Source organism: Triplophysa dalaica, chromosome 7, assembly GCF_015846415.1.
Source record: "Triplophysa dalaica isolate WHDGS20190420 chromosome 7, ASM1584641v1, whole genome shotgun sequence".
NCBI classification, from domain to species: Eukaryota; Metazoa; Chordata; class Actinopteri; order Cypriniformes; family Nemacheilidae; genus Triplophysa; species Triplophysa dalaica.
The window spans coordinates 24,944,783-24,962,842 of record NC_079548.1 but is presented as its reverse complement, the minus strand read 5'-3'; the positions used below and the strand labels follow the sequence as shown (position 1 = coordinate 24,962,842).

Below are 18,060 nucleotides of genomic sequence, written 5' to 3'. Positions count from 1 at the left end.
CTATGTGTGCTTTCAATGTGCGTGTGCGTGTGCGAGTGTGTTTGTGTGCGTCTATGTCAATGTGTGTAAGTATTGTGTGTGTGGAGCATTTGTATGTCTGTCTTTGTTGTTTTCATATTTTTCATTTTTTTACAGGTATATGACTTTAGTTGTTTTACTTGTATGTAATGTGTCTCATGTACAGCTGCTTTATATCAATGAAAATTGTAAAAAGCGCTATATAAATAAAGTTGAGTTGAATCAGTGTTTTTTCAGGGGGCTCAGAATTCTCAGCTACGGCCCTGCTGTGTTTATGTGTTTATTGTAGCTCACTACTGCCCTTATCTCACTTCAACAATAAAACTGATATCATGACTGACTACGCCCTATTCAAGTGTAACCAACAACTCAAAGTGAAAGTGGACATTGATCTTTCGACATTTTACCAACACGATCAGCGTTCGCACATTTATAATAATTGTTTTAGCAGACATGATTATTTAGCCTTATTGTGTATTTGAAGATGAACTTGTCTAACTCTCTTTTGATGTCAATACTGCTGCGCATCTCTTATGGTGAGTGATATACCAGAACATCAATAGTTTCAATTTAAGTGTGCTTTATTGGCCAGACAAAACTGTATGTATTGCAAACCTAAAGTTAATTAGTAATACACGGAAATATATGAAAAGTGAAATAAAGTGTTGAAAACATTAACAAAAGCGAAATATAGAACATTTATACTGAATTCAATTTTATTTATATAGCGCTTTTCACAATTTCATTGTTGCAAAGCAGCTTTACATTCATAGGAAAAGTAATAAAGATCATCAAAGGGGAAAATGGTTAAAATGTAACAATTAAAAACATTCTGAATGAAATAAATAATCTCAAAAGCAAAACAATAAATGTATAAATGTGTGAATGTACCAAGTGTCATTTTATAAGAAATGTACATGAGTTTCAAAGTAATATTTGTCATTGTTCAGATCAGCGTGTGAATCAGATTCTGTCTCTTAAAGTCTGAGATTAACATCATGCTGTCAGATTTATTCTTGCCTTGTTCCATCTGTGACAGTCACTTAATCTACATCAGATTTCAATATTCATGTATTCAGATGTTTCTCTCATGTCTCGGGATGAGATTCCAAATATTTTTCATGCATGATTTAAAGTTTTTTTCAACTAAGATTATCACGCTCAAAGAGATCAGCACACATTATCCATTATAAAAAAGGATTTGATGGAAATTTCATGTAAGACTAAACGAAATCATCTGAAAAGAGAAACACAAGTACAAACTGTTACAAAAGCGACATATAAAAGCACATGTCTGAGCTTCTATTTCAGTTTGCAGATCTAGTTTGGCAGTGAAAAGCAGGAGATTATTTTCCCCCCACACATCTTTGACTGAGACACTAACCAGTCGATAGCTATTGTAGTGTCTTTATTTCAAGAAGTTATGGGATTTTTTCGGCGTTACCGTGGTGCTCAATTTTGCTCCTGTAGCTTTATAATCGTGCAGATCATAGACACAACCTGAATAAAACCCACCTGAAGCATCTAATCATAGTTCTTCTTTTCCGCTGAACATTCCAGTCAGGTGTGTTAGATTGTGTTTGGAAAGAAACTCTTCAGGAAGCGGATTGATCAGCATTACTGTAACTGCACATGCTCTCATGTGGCTGTGAATGTACACACGCAAAAAAAAACCAGTGATCACAAAGTAGACTTTTCATTTTTATCTGATGTCATCTGATACATATTTGAAAAACAGATTTCCACAAGTAGTCCGAAATCACTGTTTATTAAACTAATGTCATCTTCTGGAAACTCCAGTCAGAGAAATGCATTTAGCAGTTCAGCACACTCATCATCATACAGCTAGACAAACACACAATCACAAAACACAAGCAACAAAAGCACAATGAACTTCAGCTTCCAGTAAGACTGATGAAATAAAAAACAACACAAGATATTTGAACACCCAGTGTTTGCTGTGCATTTAGTGTTAATGTGAGATCGTGTGATGTGACATTGTGGTTACATGCAGTCAGTGACATTATTGGACCTCTGACCGATGTCTCCAATCTGACTGATGTGAGTGGAGTAGACCGCGACATGTCTGCTTCTGCTGTTCACCTTAAAGAATCGATAGCTCAATGACGTTTGCAACCTTCAAATGCGTCCTTCAAGTGTGCAGAATCCACATTTGGATTTACCTCATGTGTGCCCTGTCCTTCCCACAGAGCCCTTCAAGGGCACAACAACGCCATCTGGGATTTCCCAGAAACTTTATTTCTTTAGGACCACATACCAAAGAATTGTTCTGATTGTAGTAGATAACCTACCTGAAAGTTTGCTCTACAGTAAAGAAACAATCAGAGTAAAACAACCATTTAGCCAAATAAGTGAAATTTGTAGCGTTTATGTAAATTAAGACTTTTTATTTTGTTAAGGTTTCACAGTGAAGGGTCCGTCAGGTCCTCTGGTTGTTCCTCTGGGAGGTTCAGTTCTTCTGCCCTGTTCTGTTGATTCACTCTCATCACTGAAGGATCTGGAGGTGGAATGGAAAAGATCAGACTCACAGACTCTCATTCATCTGTATCAAGATGGAGATATTAGACCAGAAGTCCAGCATGAGGATTATCATGATCGAGCTCATTTCTTCACTGACAACATTAAACAGGGAAACTTCTCCCTACTGTTGAAGAATGTGACAGCTGAAGATGAAGGACAATACACATGTAAAGTTCACAGTGGACAAGAGTCTGGTGAAACTGTGATGGAGATTAAAGATGTTGGTGAGTTTGATCACAAACATTTGTGTTTCAGAGGCTTAAAAAACTTTCAAATATTGAGTTTATTTGCACTATAATTTATTCTTTCAGAGCGTTTGATTGTGTCAGGATCAAATAAGTCTCTTTCAGTGTATGTGGGTGAGGACGTGACTCTGAACTGCTCTGTGGACTCTCACATCCCAGCTGAAGAGGTTTCATGGAAGAAAAGAGTTAAAGATGAACACATCACAGTTCTGCTCTATCAAAACAAAGAAACTCAACCAGAAGCATCAGACGCGCATTACACAGACAGAGTTGAGTTCTTCAGAGATGAAATCCACAGAGGAAACTTCTCTCTCAGACTGAAGAGAGTCAGAACTGAAGATAAAGGACTTTACATGTGTCAAGTGTTTGCTGGACGATTCTCTGACAACACAACTGTAACACTGGGACAACTGGGTGAGTGAGTGAAAAAATAAGAGAGACGACAATACAATATTAATTATGCAAGTGTGCCACTTTAAATAAGAAGACTTCGAGAAATGTTAATGCTGTTCTTAATGAAAGTCAATATTGACTGCTCTGCATTATCTTTTGTGAATTTATAACAAATAACCAAGCATTCTTCAAATTTGCTCCAATAGAATCTCACATGGGTTTGGACCAAAATAAAAAACAGATGTTTATCTGTTTAGGAGTCACACAGATCTTTCTCTTAAGCAGCAGTAGGTGTCAATCCTACAAAACTGAATCTTTTGATTCGACAGCAGCAGATGTTTCACAATATTGTGTTCACTGTGTAAATGCTGATCTATTTACCTTATATGTGTGTAGGGCTCTACATTTGCGACTGGAAATTAATCTGTGCCACCGCGAAAAAACATTTAGGCACCCTGGTGCGACCGACCCGATCTAAACTCACAACCCATTGAAATACAATAAATAAAAAAACTACGAGTCCCAAATGTGCCTACATGTACTGTATATTGTGTGACATTATGAGATCGGCTGCTTTTCATGCTAGTCAACTGAGTGGCTTTTACTGTTCTGAGAAAGGAAAATACACTTTCACGCCATTTAGTGCTTTTTACTTTTGGTTTTTGGTGATGTGTTGTCCTTAGTCTGTGGCAGAGCAACTGTGTGTGAGTGTTTTATCAATTAAGCATTCAACAGCCCTCTTGGTATCATCAATAATAACCAAATAGCTTATAGTGTATCATGCTTTTTCATACTTTGTGCATGTTATTCAGTGAAATATTAATGTTTTTTTTACTTCAATTTTCTGTGCTCCTACATTTTTTAATTAAGAATCACAAGTGCTCCTAAAAAGTTACCGTAGAGCCCTGGTGAATTGTTCTGTGATTTGTTGTTACCTTATGTATTTTTGCGTTACAGGTTTCTCTTCTTTACACATAATGGTGTTGATTCTGTGTATTTCTGCATGTGGATCTGCTCTTCTCTTCTGTTCTCTCATCTACTGCAGATCAAAACATAAAGGTCTGTTTATAGGGACACATTTATATTGTGTTTGTCATTGATGTCAGTGATTTATCAGATAATTAAAATCAAAATGTAAAAACAACTATTACAACTTTGATTCCGACTAGAAGAAAAACATTTTTTTGTTGTTCAGATGCAGTCATTCATCTCCAGATGTTATTGATCCTTTGTCCAAATATTATCATGTTCTTTGCATTCGTCTTCTGGGGTGTTTCTGATGGTTAGTGTTTTACATGAATTACAGATCATTTATTTTATCTCTGTTACAGCTTATTTTCATCTACTGTAGTGATTTCTCATCATTATCTGGTTTTGTTCCAGGTTTTCTGAACGAGACGGTTACTTGCTGTGCTCTGTTTTTTCTACGGCCTCTAATGTTGCTTTGGACTGTACCCAAAGCAAATGAACTTTCAGGTATTTGTTGAACAAAGATCATCAGGTATCAAATCACATGTCAGAAGAGAACTCTCCATCAAACTCAAAATGTGTTGGGAGAGGTTATGAATATTGTCATCCGAGATTGAGCCGCACATTATTGGGGTTTATTTGATTAAGAGAAAATAAGCTTTATTTTAGTGTTTAGTGTCATCAAAGTACTGTAATTGAATGTCAGGGTAAAAAATGTGATGAATTGTAGTAATATAAATCAGATAATAGGAAATATTTCATTAGAACATTGTACAGCACCTTTAAACAACTGAATTAAAGCTTTTCTGTTTGCAGGTATAACCGGACATTGGGTGCGTTACGGCTTTCGTCTAGAATATATTATTTTCACCATTGTTGTTTTCTCAGGTACTGTATAATACAGACTTTCACCACATTCATTAACATGATGATAAAACACACTGATTCTTCATGTGTTCTTGAGTTAATTCATTTTACAAAAAAAAACTGTTCATTTGTTTTGGTCTTAGTTCTCTATAAGAATGTTATAAATAGACTCCTGCATTATTCAGTGTTTGAAAGAGGAATGATAACAACGTTGTTTGCAATAGTGCCTATCATGTGTGGCCTCATCATCATTTACAGTAAGTATTTTTGTTTCATATGTTTATTAAATTCGATTTTGTGTTCATCGTGTATATGAAGATATAGATATAAAGATTTTCATTTCCTATTTAGTATTTACAGCAATGATACCTCGATTGACACTCAACATTATGGCTTTCATAAGCTTTGATATTCTGCCTCCATTACAACTCATCCTCCTGTTCTATGCATTTGGAATTGCCAAAGGAAGTAAGTTCACTTTTTATAAATTATTAAAGATATTATTTGAATTTATGTGGAACTTATGAATCAAAACTGTTTAAACTAGTGCATAGGCCTATACAACTATTGACCAAGAACACAACAAAAGACATGGAATAAATAGTCTTCTGGGGATGAGGTTAAAGTGTGATGCAATCATGGCAATAATCGGGTGCAAGGGATTATGGGAAGTGTAGTCCGTGAGTTCAAAAGTCGAGTGAAAGTGAACGGGAACGGCCTGGAGAAGGTGTAGATGCGGGGGGTTTGGAGTTGTCATGATGCTTTTGTCCTTGACATTGTCATGGTCTTAATTAACTTTATTGGTTGATATTTAGAAACAATAGAGGAAATTGTTAAGATTTATAAGTATATGTCTTTATAGATTGTAGCTTCCAATAATTTATGAATAATGTTTACACTGGAGCATTTCAGAAGGTTTATAAATTATTCAAAATTATTGTTGTTTACATTTTTTTTAGCATTTCTCATTGCTGGAGTTTTACCAGTGATTGTTATTGTGGCAAGATTCGATTGGAGTTATATATGTGGGAAAGAAGGACTCAGATGTAAGTATACACACATTCCTCTTATAGGTTCATCACTTACTCATAAATTACACCTTGATCAATTTTCAATTGTTAAGTGTTTACTGTCACCTCACACTCACATTTATGGGCGAACAATATTGCGCTCAGGACTTCAGATACTTTACGAAAACAGATTTGCGAAACAGACATTTGCTCATTTAAATAGTGAAGGAGCACAATGAAAGTTATCTCAAAATGACTTTCATGCCGTCTCACATAAAACAAATTTTTTACTTCAGAAGACATTTTTTAGACACTGGACCTGGATTACTACAGTACAATGATTGTTGTGTGTTTTTTTTAAACTGTATAAGAATTTACATCAACGGCATCATAATGTAAAATTATGTGTTTGTATTCAACCAATAAAAAGGAAGTTATATCTGTATATATATAAATATCATGGGTGAACAAAAAGTAGCTAGAAAATGTGCATCCTCCATTTGATGCATAGTTTCTTCAAGGTCATGCTCACTATACTAAAATCACAACAATGCCAAATAAAAACACAATTTAGGTTATGTTTTAATTCGAAGATCGTCAATTTCGAGAGACTCCATCACCAGACGTATAACACATGTTAACAAAAGATTAAATGCAACTTGACTATTTAGTTTGTTTCTAAACCCCATATTTTAACACATTTATCTCTTTCAAGGTTCACGTGTTGTCATGGGAACAGGCTGGATTATATTTACATTGCTGATGAACGTGATATTGGCTTTACTTTACATCATGGCACTGGAAAATGAGATTGGTATAAAGTTTTACAACACCACCAAACTTTCATGAAGTGTCTTTAAACAAAATGATTGATTACAAATCTCAATAAATTCACCAAAAAACAGCATAATTTCTATTTTTAATGTAGATCGTGCAGGATGGATCTGTTTAATTGTGTTTCTTCAAGTATTATGGACGTTTAATAACTTCAGACGTTCTTTTAATCATTGGGGTACAGTATCTTTTTCTTTCTCTGTGTTGTTGTTCTGGTTATAAACCATAGTTTTTAAGATATTTACAGACTGGTTAATGTTTTCACTTATAGACGCTCAAGACTTAATATTTTTGCCAGATCTGTGTTTCACGTGATGTGAAATCACTAATTAAAATAGTATTAAATATAGTATAAATCTTAAACTTGCATTTTAAGTGTTGGTATTGAAATTATTAAATAGAATAAATTAAAAGAAAAGAAATTATGCAAAATTTAAATAAAATGATTTTATTTTATTAATGGAATGTTCGTTTTATTTTTTGAGGTCAAATAAAATTATTAAATGTATTAATTTACATGTACTTATTTACAGATACCAGGAGCAATAGTATTGTGTTTGTGTTTGGATCAGTTGGTGTTGTTTTAATCAACGCTGTTGCTTTGATGACTGAACTGATATTGAAAACAGGTGAGTCAATACAACACTTTAACATCATACAGTGTTTTATTTATACTGTTTTTTATTCAGTTTATACATTATAGCGTATGTGTGTGTGCATGTGTGTGTGCGTGTGAAGAACATAGTAAAGATAATTTTTTATATTTCACTGTCTTGTTTGGATCTGATATGTGAATATTATGTTCTCAGTTAATGGTGAGCGTTCATTGTGGGATTTGAGAATCACTGTCTTCTCCTCTGAGAGTCTCACTGTTATATGTCTGTTATTTCTACAACTATTTGACAGTAAGTATAAACTTTAGTTTAATGACATTTACACTAGATTTGCTGTTTTGACGATGCAATGACATTAAATTAAGTATGACAATTTATCTCATGTGTTCTTGAATTATTTGATTTAACATCCTTATTTCCAGAATGAAGCTGAATCATTAGGGGGCTGTGTGTGATAAACAGTGTTTGATTGTTTATATTTTTTAATGTTTCTAGGAACATATTTATGTGGTCAGATATTATATAATTTACTGACATTTTTTGATTCACTTTTATTATTTCTTCCAGCGTCTGAAGAGTCCGACCGATCAAAGAAGCTTCGTCGGCAGGTTAGCAGGTTTTTTGTGACATTTACATTTGATCTCAAGTGATGATGTATGTACATAGTTTTTTAAATGTATCTTTTGTCTTTATCACAGTCTTCATTCACACAAAACTACTACAATAGACACACCTGTCATCAAAATCACAACACACAGCAGAACCCAACAGAGGAACATGAGACTCTGTCAGTGTAAATGTAAGTGTTGCTGGATGAAAGAAGTCTGGTTCAGGAATCAATCACATCTGATCAGAAATTGCCATCATACATATTATTTTCGAGTAAAATATAAGTAATTTTATCAGACTAAAGTTCAGGATTCCAACGCTCCTCCATTTCTAATCTACAAATTTCAACAAACTTGTTATTAACACTTTAATAATTTTTGAGTTATTCTCAGACTTGTGAAATAATGACCAACCATTACTTTAGTAGTTTTAGTCTGAATTCTCTGAGTCTGGAATATGTTGTATTTTAAAAAAAATGTTTTAAATTGAAATCCTATGGGGTGTAGAGGGTGAACTGAAATGATAAGAGTTAAAATGTTATCATTGTCCTCCTGGCCTGCAGGCAATTCCTGATGACAGTGAGACCCTAGTCAGTCAGGTGTTCGGCTGCACTAGAGAGAATTTCTAATACTCAGTATAATTTTATTTATTTATGTAAATATGTTGTTGACGTTGTTGTTGAATTTTATTTTTATTTTATGCACATAGGATCTTTTTTGTTTGCTGAGATAAGCAAATGTTTCAATAAAACATATTTTGTAGAAGGCATGAGGTTTTGGTGGTTGATTGACATACTAGAAATATAATCGTTTGATCATGCATCAGCATGCACCTGTTGATCAGGTAGACCTTTGTACATTGTTGTTTATTCACAATTTCTGAAAAGAATCCTCCAATGGCTTTTAGTGCAAACCATTAGCCCAAATGATGCAAAGTAGTTAATGCCCAAATTATCAAAAATAACTAACTATAGTGTTGGTAAATGAGTGTAGACTGTAGAGTGTAGCAGTATTTCCAGATGACACCCAAGTGCAATGAATTTTGTCTAATGTAGATAACTTCACAATTTTGTGAAGCACTTTCAAATTTGCAAAACTGATAATGCGTTTGCAGATGAGTTAAATAATTGATGATCCATGTGCTGCGCATGGAGATCACACCTGTTCCCAGTCATTCTGTCATTATTGGTATTGTGATCTTCTCCTGATTTGAACTTGTGAATGTAGTAGTTTCTTTAAATGGTTTGTGCAGTTACTCTGTGTATTTCTGGATGTTTCAGCCTTTCTCTAACCATAGCTTCCTAGGTTGATTGTTCTGCTGTGTTTGATTCTCTACCTGTCTCTCACTCTGTTATATTCTGTCTCACATTTTGTTTTGGCTCTTTGCTTTTCTCTATCTCTTGAGTCTTCTCTTTAATGGAATCTGATACATAAAGTTAATTTCAGTGGATAAAAATTAGGGCTGTCAAAATTACTGCGTTAACGTGATATGATTAATTTTTGTAATTAACGGCGATCATTTTTTTAACGCATCAACGCATTCCCACCATGTTTTACCCACAATTCAAACACATTTGATTTTACAACACTATTTATATCATTTATTTACTGTCATTCTATCCTGCTTCCTTAATATGTCATACTGTACACAGATTAATAATACATTTTAAATACTATTTAAAAATGTAAACATATAAATAAAATTATAACTAGCGTCCTCTTATGGTACGCACAGTTGACTGCGCCATTGCGCAACACTGTTGGTCACAGACCATAGATGAGTCCTGATTATAAGATTATATGATAGAAGCATTAGATTCTAATACTAATCTTACAGACTGTAACAGGGTTCTTTGTAGTGGAAAGAAGAAGATGTGGTCGGCGTGGCTGACAAGATCATTTTATTCAGCAATCTCACAAAAACACAAAGCAAAAGTAAATAATATTGAACTATGGCCTCCTACCAGCTAACAGGGAACGTTCCCGTAACTTTGGCTAACGTTCTCTGAAGGTTCTCTCAAAGTTATCAAAAACTTTCTTGCAATAACGTTTGTAGAACGTTTTCTTAACGTTATCTGCAATTTATAAACGTTCTTAAAACTGTAGCATTAAAAACGTTATAGTTGCATTGTTAGAAAAACGTTCTTAAAACGTTAGCATTAAAAACGTTATTGTTGCATTGTTAGCAAAACGTTCTAAAAACATTAGCACTGAAAACGTTACCTTTGCGTTGTTAATGTAATGTTCTTAAAACGTAAGCATTAAAAACGTTATAGTTGCATTGTTAGCCAAACGTTCTAAAAACATTAGCATTGAAAACGTTACCTTTGCGTTTAATGTAATGTTCTTAAAACGTTAGCATTAAAAACGTTATAGTTGCATTGTTAGCCAAACGTTCTAAAAACATTAGCACTGAAAACGTTACCTTTGCGTTGTTAATGTAATGTTCTTAAAACGTTAGCATTAAAAACGTTATAGTTGCATTGTTAGCAAAACTTTCTAAAAACATGAGCACTGAAAACGTTACCTTTGCGTTGTTAATGTAATGTTCTTAAAACGTAAGCATTAAAAACGTTATAGTTGCATTGTTAGCCAAACGTTCTAAAAACATTAGCATTGAAAATGTTACCTTTGCGTTTAATGTAATGTTCTTAAAACGTAAGCATTAAAAACGTTATAGATCAACTAGATCAACCAGGCTAAAGATCGGAGATAGACATTGAAAGTGTTCCCCGGTGGAAGTGGGCTGCAGGGGCTGTGTTTCCAATTCCACTATAAGGCTGCTTAAGAAAGCGGGGATCAGAGGACAGACCAAACGAACACTAGTCAAAGAACTTGCCACTGTCGTTGCGAGTTAGGCCACTGGCTCTGGTTGAAACAGAATGACGGAATATGGGCTGCCAAGTGACCACGTAATAAAATAGTGTTGTTTTGTGATGCCATATGGGACCAGGGGCTCTGAGCTAACATTAACGGAGCCAGTGGGGCTATAACAGCCTTTGCCAATGGGTTGGTGCATATGGTTGCGTTGATGTGTTGTAATGGTATGCCATACAGGACTGTGGGGGGACTGAGCGTACATTATCGGTTTGGGTCTTGGCCTAATGGTGTAGAGAGACGGAATCGTGAGCAGAAGGTTGCCGGTTTGATTTCTCAGGGCCACCAGGTAACGACTGTGGTGCCTTAAATTTGAGCTACTGTGATAGCTGCACACTGCTTCTGCGAGATAACTTTGTGACAATGCGACACACACCCAGGTCTGAATAATCTGGGGTGGGCCTACCTTGGCTGAGGGTGTCTTGTGATAAAGGGCCGAAACACCCAATGAGGCTGAGGTACACAACTGACGATGTGTCGCATTGATGGGAACCATACAAAGGGCACTATCAGCAGCACCTGACCAAAAGGCATGGTATTGTGAAGAAATTGGGACACAGAACTCATGAGGTGTCTCTCTGATAATGGCAAGGACAGGTAAGTATGCTATGTATTATAATCATTTATGCCCAGACACAGAGGATGGCTACCCGACGAACCAGTGCAACCTCAGACATTGTTTCTTCTATTCATATTCTTGACTGCTTCCCTCTGTATAAGGCATGGGAAATGTCTTATTGGGCAATTCAACTGTGCTGTAATGCGATTATACCAACTAGTCCTATTAAGCGAATCTGTCAGGAGATTTTTTTCGCTCAGTCGCTTGCTCATATTTCAGATCCGAAGTACAATTCTCAAAACTACTTATTCAAATTCCACAACATTTCTCAGCAGCGGAAGTTGAAGTGAATGGGAGCATCCCACAAATATTCATTTTCCATTCCCATTTGCTCAAATAGCCAAAATAGCCCAAAATAGGAGAAAATATAGAACTGAATACAGTCAGCAGAGAGAATGAAATCAAATTTACAGAAGCTGCATAAGAAACACCCCCACATTAGCATTAACTAGTTTGTTTCTTGTAATTTGATATAAAGGCAGTATAATATCAAATATAGTCTTATAAATTTCCATATTTAAAAAAATATATAAATACATATGAAAAACTTTCAAGTATTTACGATGCTGATGACCGTGATAGTATGGGCGTGGTTTAAGAGAGCACACCACGTGCGTTTTCAAACAGCGTGACTAACGGACGGACGACTTCAGAGCTACTTCGAATTTCAGGTAAGAATAGAGACATTTGCTGATTCTATGAAAAATACATTAATAACAATGTTGATAATCTTAGTTTTGCAGCAGTTACTATTGTTTTAATGAGGTTATGATTGAGTTAACCGTAGGATTGAATTATCTTGAAAACTGCGGCCGTTATTCACAGAGCTGTTAGCTATAGGCTAACGTTATTTAACGTAAGGAATACAGTCGAATGTCGTTGATAAATGTTTTTGCTAAGGCGATGTTTTCCCGAACATTTAGTTCACTCTTTTGATTTATAGAAATGTTTTTCGTTTGAACACTTTCTTCATAAACCAAATCGGCTAAGAGCAACGTCGGTCCTGGAGGGCCGCGTTAGAGTTTATAGCTCCAACCTTAATAAAACACACCCTAAAAAGCTAATCTGTGTATTCGGGATTAACGTTATTAACCCAGATAGCAAGACTTGTGTTTGATAAGGGTTGGATCGAGTTAAACTCTGCTAGCGCGGATCTCCAGTAGCGACGTTGCCTTCACTGGGCTAAGATTAGATGACCGGATGAACAAGACGCGCAATTTTACCCAAAGAGTTAAAGTTAGTTTGACGTTTGATATTCATTAGACATTTAGGCATTTGCACGTGTTATGTTTTCATCTACGGTACTGAATCCATATTTTTATTTTTAATATACTGTACTTAAATTCATTTAACTCTGCCATCGTTTCAGATAAAGTTATCAAACCAACTGTCAAATTATCAGAATATTTTTCACTATAACGCATCAGGCTTGTTTTATTTTCAGATTAATTAATTTGTCTGTCTTTTCTCATTTCTTTGACAGTGGTAATTTCACAAAATATATCCCTCATTGAGTCTGACCGGGACTGGCCATTTTGTTCCCCCTTTTAGAGAATGCTGGTTTTTATTTAAATTATTTTTTATATTTAAATTAAATTATTTTCAATATCTGCCATGTTAAAAATATCTTTAAAATATTATTTTGCGCCAGGTAGAAAATCCTTTTTGAAACTCTTGTAAATAAATAATATTTTTAACGATACAATAGCAAGATGCAGTAATGCTCAGTGTTTGAATATTAGTAGTAAATACAAATGAGAGAGTTTGGTTCCCAGATGAGAGAACTCAGTTTTCAATTTTCAAAAATCATGTTTTTTTATTATGTTTCATTGTGTTAGTTTGCTGTATTTTTTGAGTTAGTATGTCTTAAATAGAAACAAACAAACTGCAGTTTGATTGATATCACTCAACTGGAATGAACAATACATTTTTTTAAACAACTTTATTTTGGAATTATTGTTATCTCATTTTGGAACATACTCTGCAAATACTAACTTATTAAAATAAAACTAACGCAAAATATTAGCTCCTTTTTTCATAAGATCTTTAACATGAGCAACTACAGCATTCCATTTGTTTTATACAAAATCTCGCCTCACTTAAAGGAGAAGTTCACCAAAAATTATACTTTGTGTGATTTTTTTTTTTTACTCACCCACATGACGTTAAACATGTTTATACAACTTCCGGCATCTTTGGACTACAAATAAAGATATTTAGGTGACATCCGAGAAATTTCCAGGCCTCCTCATAGACATCATGGTGTCAGTTTTGCTAAGGTCCAGAAAAGTACTACAGACATCATCAAATTGGTCCACCCGTGCATTGTGGCTCAGTTGAAATTTTTTGAAGCGATGAGAATGCTTTATGTGCGAACAACACACCAAAATACAGATTTAATCAATATATTCTCCTCTGTCTTTTCAGTGTATTCACAAGAGCACTTCTTCATCTTTTTCTTCTTGGATGAGAGCACATTGACGCATGCGTATTAGGTTTGTGTGCCGAACAACGCATGGGGATTGCCCCTATTGGGCATTCTTACTCATAACACGGAAGCGCAACTCTGTGTTTCTTCATGCAGAAGAAGTGCTCTTGTGAACGCGTGGCATACACTGACATTCGTCAGACACTGACACAAAACGGTAGTTTGGTTTGTTTTTCAAACATAAAGCATTCTTGTCGCTTCAAAAAATTCAACTGAGCCACTATGCACGGGTGGACCAATTTCACCATGTATTTAGTACTTTGCTGGACTTTGGCCAAAACTGACACCATGATGTCTATGAGGAGGCCTGGAAGTCTCTCTGATGTCACCTAAATATCTTCATTTGTGCTCCAAAGAAGCCGGAAGTTCTCTAAACCTGTTTAACGTCATCTGGGTGAGTAAAAAATCACACATAATTGATTTGTGGGTGAACTTCCACTTACAATACTGTTGTCTTTTTGTCGTTCCAGTATCTCCCGACATTATCTGAAGCTTAGGTCCACTAAGATGTCCCGTTGATTGAAGCTGACATGGAGTCACAGTGACATCCTTAAAAACTTTTGTCATGTATAATACATCTCTGCATCTTAAAATATTTCTCTGCATCTTTAAATATTTTTTTTTTTTTTGTCTATGTTTTAGATTTAAGTGTTTAAGCTGTTTTCATGAAAAAATATTGCCATGTCTACCTTTTTTTATGAATGTTCTAAATATTTTGAATAATTTCAATCCATTTAAAAATCTTAAAGTTCTTGATTTTGTTTTGTTTTGATTGTTTTTCATGTTTTATATTGATGTGAACTGGAAATACTGTTTGATCTGCAAGTTAATTATATTATAAACTGAATTTAACTAAAATATAAATTATACATTTAATTGATTCTTTGTACATGTCATTGATTTTGTATCCATAGTATCTATACATTTGACCCATACAATGTATTGTTTGCTGTTGCTACAAAGAACCGGAATAGTATTTTTAGTTTCCTAATGTTTTATATAACGTTCTTAGAACATTTTTATAACAAGAGACTGGAACGTTCTTAAAAGATTTTAATAACTTTCTTATAACCAAACAATAACGTTAATACAATGTTTTAAAACTGGTAGTTTTGAACGTTCCAAGAATGTTTAAACATATTGTTTTTATAATTAACTGTGAACTGTAGGAAAACGTTCTTAGAACATTAATATGATTGCAAATGGAACGTTTGAATAACGTTCTTACAACCAAACAATAACGTTAATACAATGATTATAAAACTGGACGTTTTGAATGTTCAAACATAAACGTTTTTAAAACTTTATGTGAACGTTAGGAAAACGTTCTTAAAATATTAATGTAATGGCAAATGGAACGTTTTAATAACATTTTAAAAAACGTTCTTGGAACATTACTATAATGGAAAATGGAACGTTCTTAGAACGTTTTTATAATGGCAAATGGAATGTTTTTATAACGTGTTTAAAAACGTTCTTAGAACATTAATATAACAACAAATGGAACCGTTCTAATAACGTTTAGAATAACGTTCTTATAACCAAACAATAACGTTAATACAACGTCTAAAAAACTGGACGTTTTGAACGTTCTTAGAACTTAACGTTTTTAAAACTTAATGTGAACGTTAGGAAAGCGTTCTTAGAACATTGTTATATTGGCAAATGGAATGTTTTTATAACGTTTTTAAAAACGTTTTTAGAACATTAACATAACAACAAGTGGAACCGTTCTAAAAACGTTTTGAGTCACGTTCTTATAACCAAACAATAACGTTAATACAACGTCTAAAAAACTGGACGTTTTGAACGTTCTTAGAACGTTAAAACATAAACGTTTTTAAAACTTAATGTGAACGTTTTAAAAACGTTCTTAGAACATTGTTATAATGGCAAATGGAATGTTTTTATAACGTTCTTAGAACATTAATATAACAACAAATGGAACCGTTCTAAAAACGTTTTGAATAACGTTCTTATAACCAAACAATAACGTTAATACAACGTCTAAAAAACTGGACGTTTTGAACGTTCTAAGAACGTTAGAACATAAACGTTTTTAAAACTTAATGTGAACGTTAGGAAAACGTTCTTAGAACATTCATATAATGGCAAATGGAACGTTTTAAAAACGTTCTTAGAACATTGTTATAATGGCAAATGGAATGTTTTTATAACGTTTTTAAAAACGTTCTTAGAACATTAATATAACAACGAATGGAACCGTTCTAAAAACGTTTTGAATAACGTTCTTATAACCAAACAATAACGTTAATACAACGTCTAAAAAACTGGGCGTTTTGAACGTTCTAAGAACGTTAGAACATAAACGTTTTTAAAACTTAATTGAAACGTTACAGGAACGTTTTTATAACGTAAAATTGTTAGCTGGGTAATTGCTCTCGCATTACTCTGATGTCATCCGCTGATTAATCTGTGCAGCGACGCATGAAGTTGACCACACTGTTGTCCCCTTATATGTAGATTTAGTCATTTAGCAGACGCTTTACTACGAAGGGAATTCAGGGAGTTATAAAGCTAAATGTCTTACAGAGTCAATAATACAATAGGTGCTATTACCAAGTTTCTAGTTTCCACAAAAGCCAGAACAACACCTGTTGAGAGAAAGAGAGAGAGGGTTAGTTTTTTTCTTCATTTGACTGTCAAGTATTCACAGAAGAGATAGGTTGTATAGGCACTGGGCCTCCTTGACTAACAACAATTATCTGGGTGTGACGGCGCATCACATCACTACAACCTGTTCAAAGATGAATAAATAAAAGATAAAAGGACCTCATGCAATTCTGTGAAAGTCAAATTGTTTGTTCAAAAATAAAAATGTTCCATTCACCTTTCCTGTATTTGCTAAGAGCAATGGCTGAGTTGCCACCCTTATTTAAAATTTAAATTATCTTTTGGATTTGTCATTAATATAAAAGAAGAGACAAATATAATAACCGCTTCTTGTCATTTATCTTTCTGTTCTGAGAACAGTACTCAGAAAATGTGAATATTTCAGTCATATTTAGGATTATGATTAATCGAAATTAATTCAAGAAACTCAACTCAACTCAACTTTATTTATATAGCGCTTTTTACAATTTTCATTGTTACAAAGCAGCTGTACATGAGACACATTTAATACAAGTATGAATTCTAAAGCAGCCCCCCCGGCCAGGCAGATAGTGCAAAACAATATGCAAACGGTGGTGAGGAACCCAAAACTCCCATCGAGAAAAAAAACCTCAGGGGAACCCAGGCCCAACCAGGGGATTCCAGTTCCCCTCTGGCAAAAGCTGCTGCCTCTGCACAAGCTCAGTGCTTGCACAACAAGGCTTAGTAAAAATATAAAAATTAAGGATTAAAGATTATCATTAACAATCTAATACCATTTGAAATGTTGTAGGAAAAACAAAGTTGTCGCGTCCTTTATCCAGCTCTATCCTCTTAGCACTTGTCAGGTCACCGCTTTCCATTCTCAGCTCTGCCATCAGGTCTGGGCATGAACTGCATCCTGCGGTAACCTTGGAACAAAGAGACAAGACTGGCTGAGAGTAGAGTACTGTTCTGCACTCTTTGATGCAACAAGTGCATCATTTGTTGTTGGATGTGTTCCTGGTTCCGGTTGATCTAGATAATGCAGCCTAAATCCTCTGAGGATTAATATTATGGAGGTGTAGTGTATGCAAGATTAAAAAGATGAGTCTTTAGTCTAGATTTAAACTGACAGAGTGTGTCTGCCTCCCGGACCGTGCAGGGAAGAATATTCCAAAGTTTAGGCGCTAGATAAGAAAACGATCTACCACCTGCACTTGATTTTGAAATTCTAGGTATTACCAACTGACAGGACCCCTTAGAGCGTAATGTACGTGGAGGTCTGTAATACAATAGAAGTTCATTCAAATACTGCGGCGCTAGACCATGTAGGGCTTTATAGGTAATAAGCAAGATCTTAAAGTTAATGCGATGCTTTATAG

General features: G+C 34.6%; 1 protein-coding gene across 4 annotated transcripts; it reads left to right on the top strand.

Moving 5' to 3' along the window:
* The first annotated feature begins 413 nt into the window (after positions 1-413).
* LOC130426922 (uncharacterized) lies at positions 414-14,871 on the top strand. Of its 4 annotated transcripts, XM_056753922.1 has the most exons (17): positions 414-554; positions 2,439-2,783; positions 2,871-3,218; positions 4,155-4,256; positions 4,393-4,479; positions 4,581-4,673; positions 4,983-5,054; positions 5,177-5,290; positions 5,385-5,501; positions 5,993-6,079; positions 6,759-6,857; positions 6,972-7,055; positions 7,411-7,506; positions 7,687-7,782; positions 8,059-8,099; positions 8,190-8,290; positions 14,554-14,871. In XM_056753922.1, exons 1-16 carry the CDS (start codon positions 503-505, stop codon positions 8,286-8,288), a joined length of 1,932 nt encoding a protein of 643 aa, XP_056609900.1. In that variant the 5' UTR covers positions 414-502; the 3' UTR covers positions 8,289-8,290; positions 14,554-14,871. The 4 variants fall into 4 exon arrangements, with proteins under 4 accessions (XP_056609900.1, XP_056609902.1, XP_056609901.1 ...); XM_056753924.1 differs by lacking the exon at positions 14,554-14,871 and having other exon boundaries at positions 5,258-5,290; positions 8,190-9,541; XM_056753923.1 differs by lacking the exon at positions 14,554-14,871 and having other exon boundaries at positions 5,219-5,290; positions 8,190-9,541.
* Positions 14,872-18,060: the final 3,189 nt, after the last annotated feature.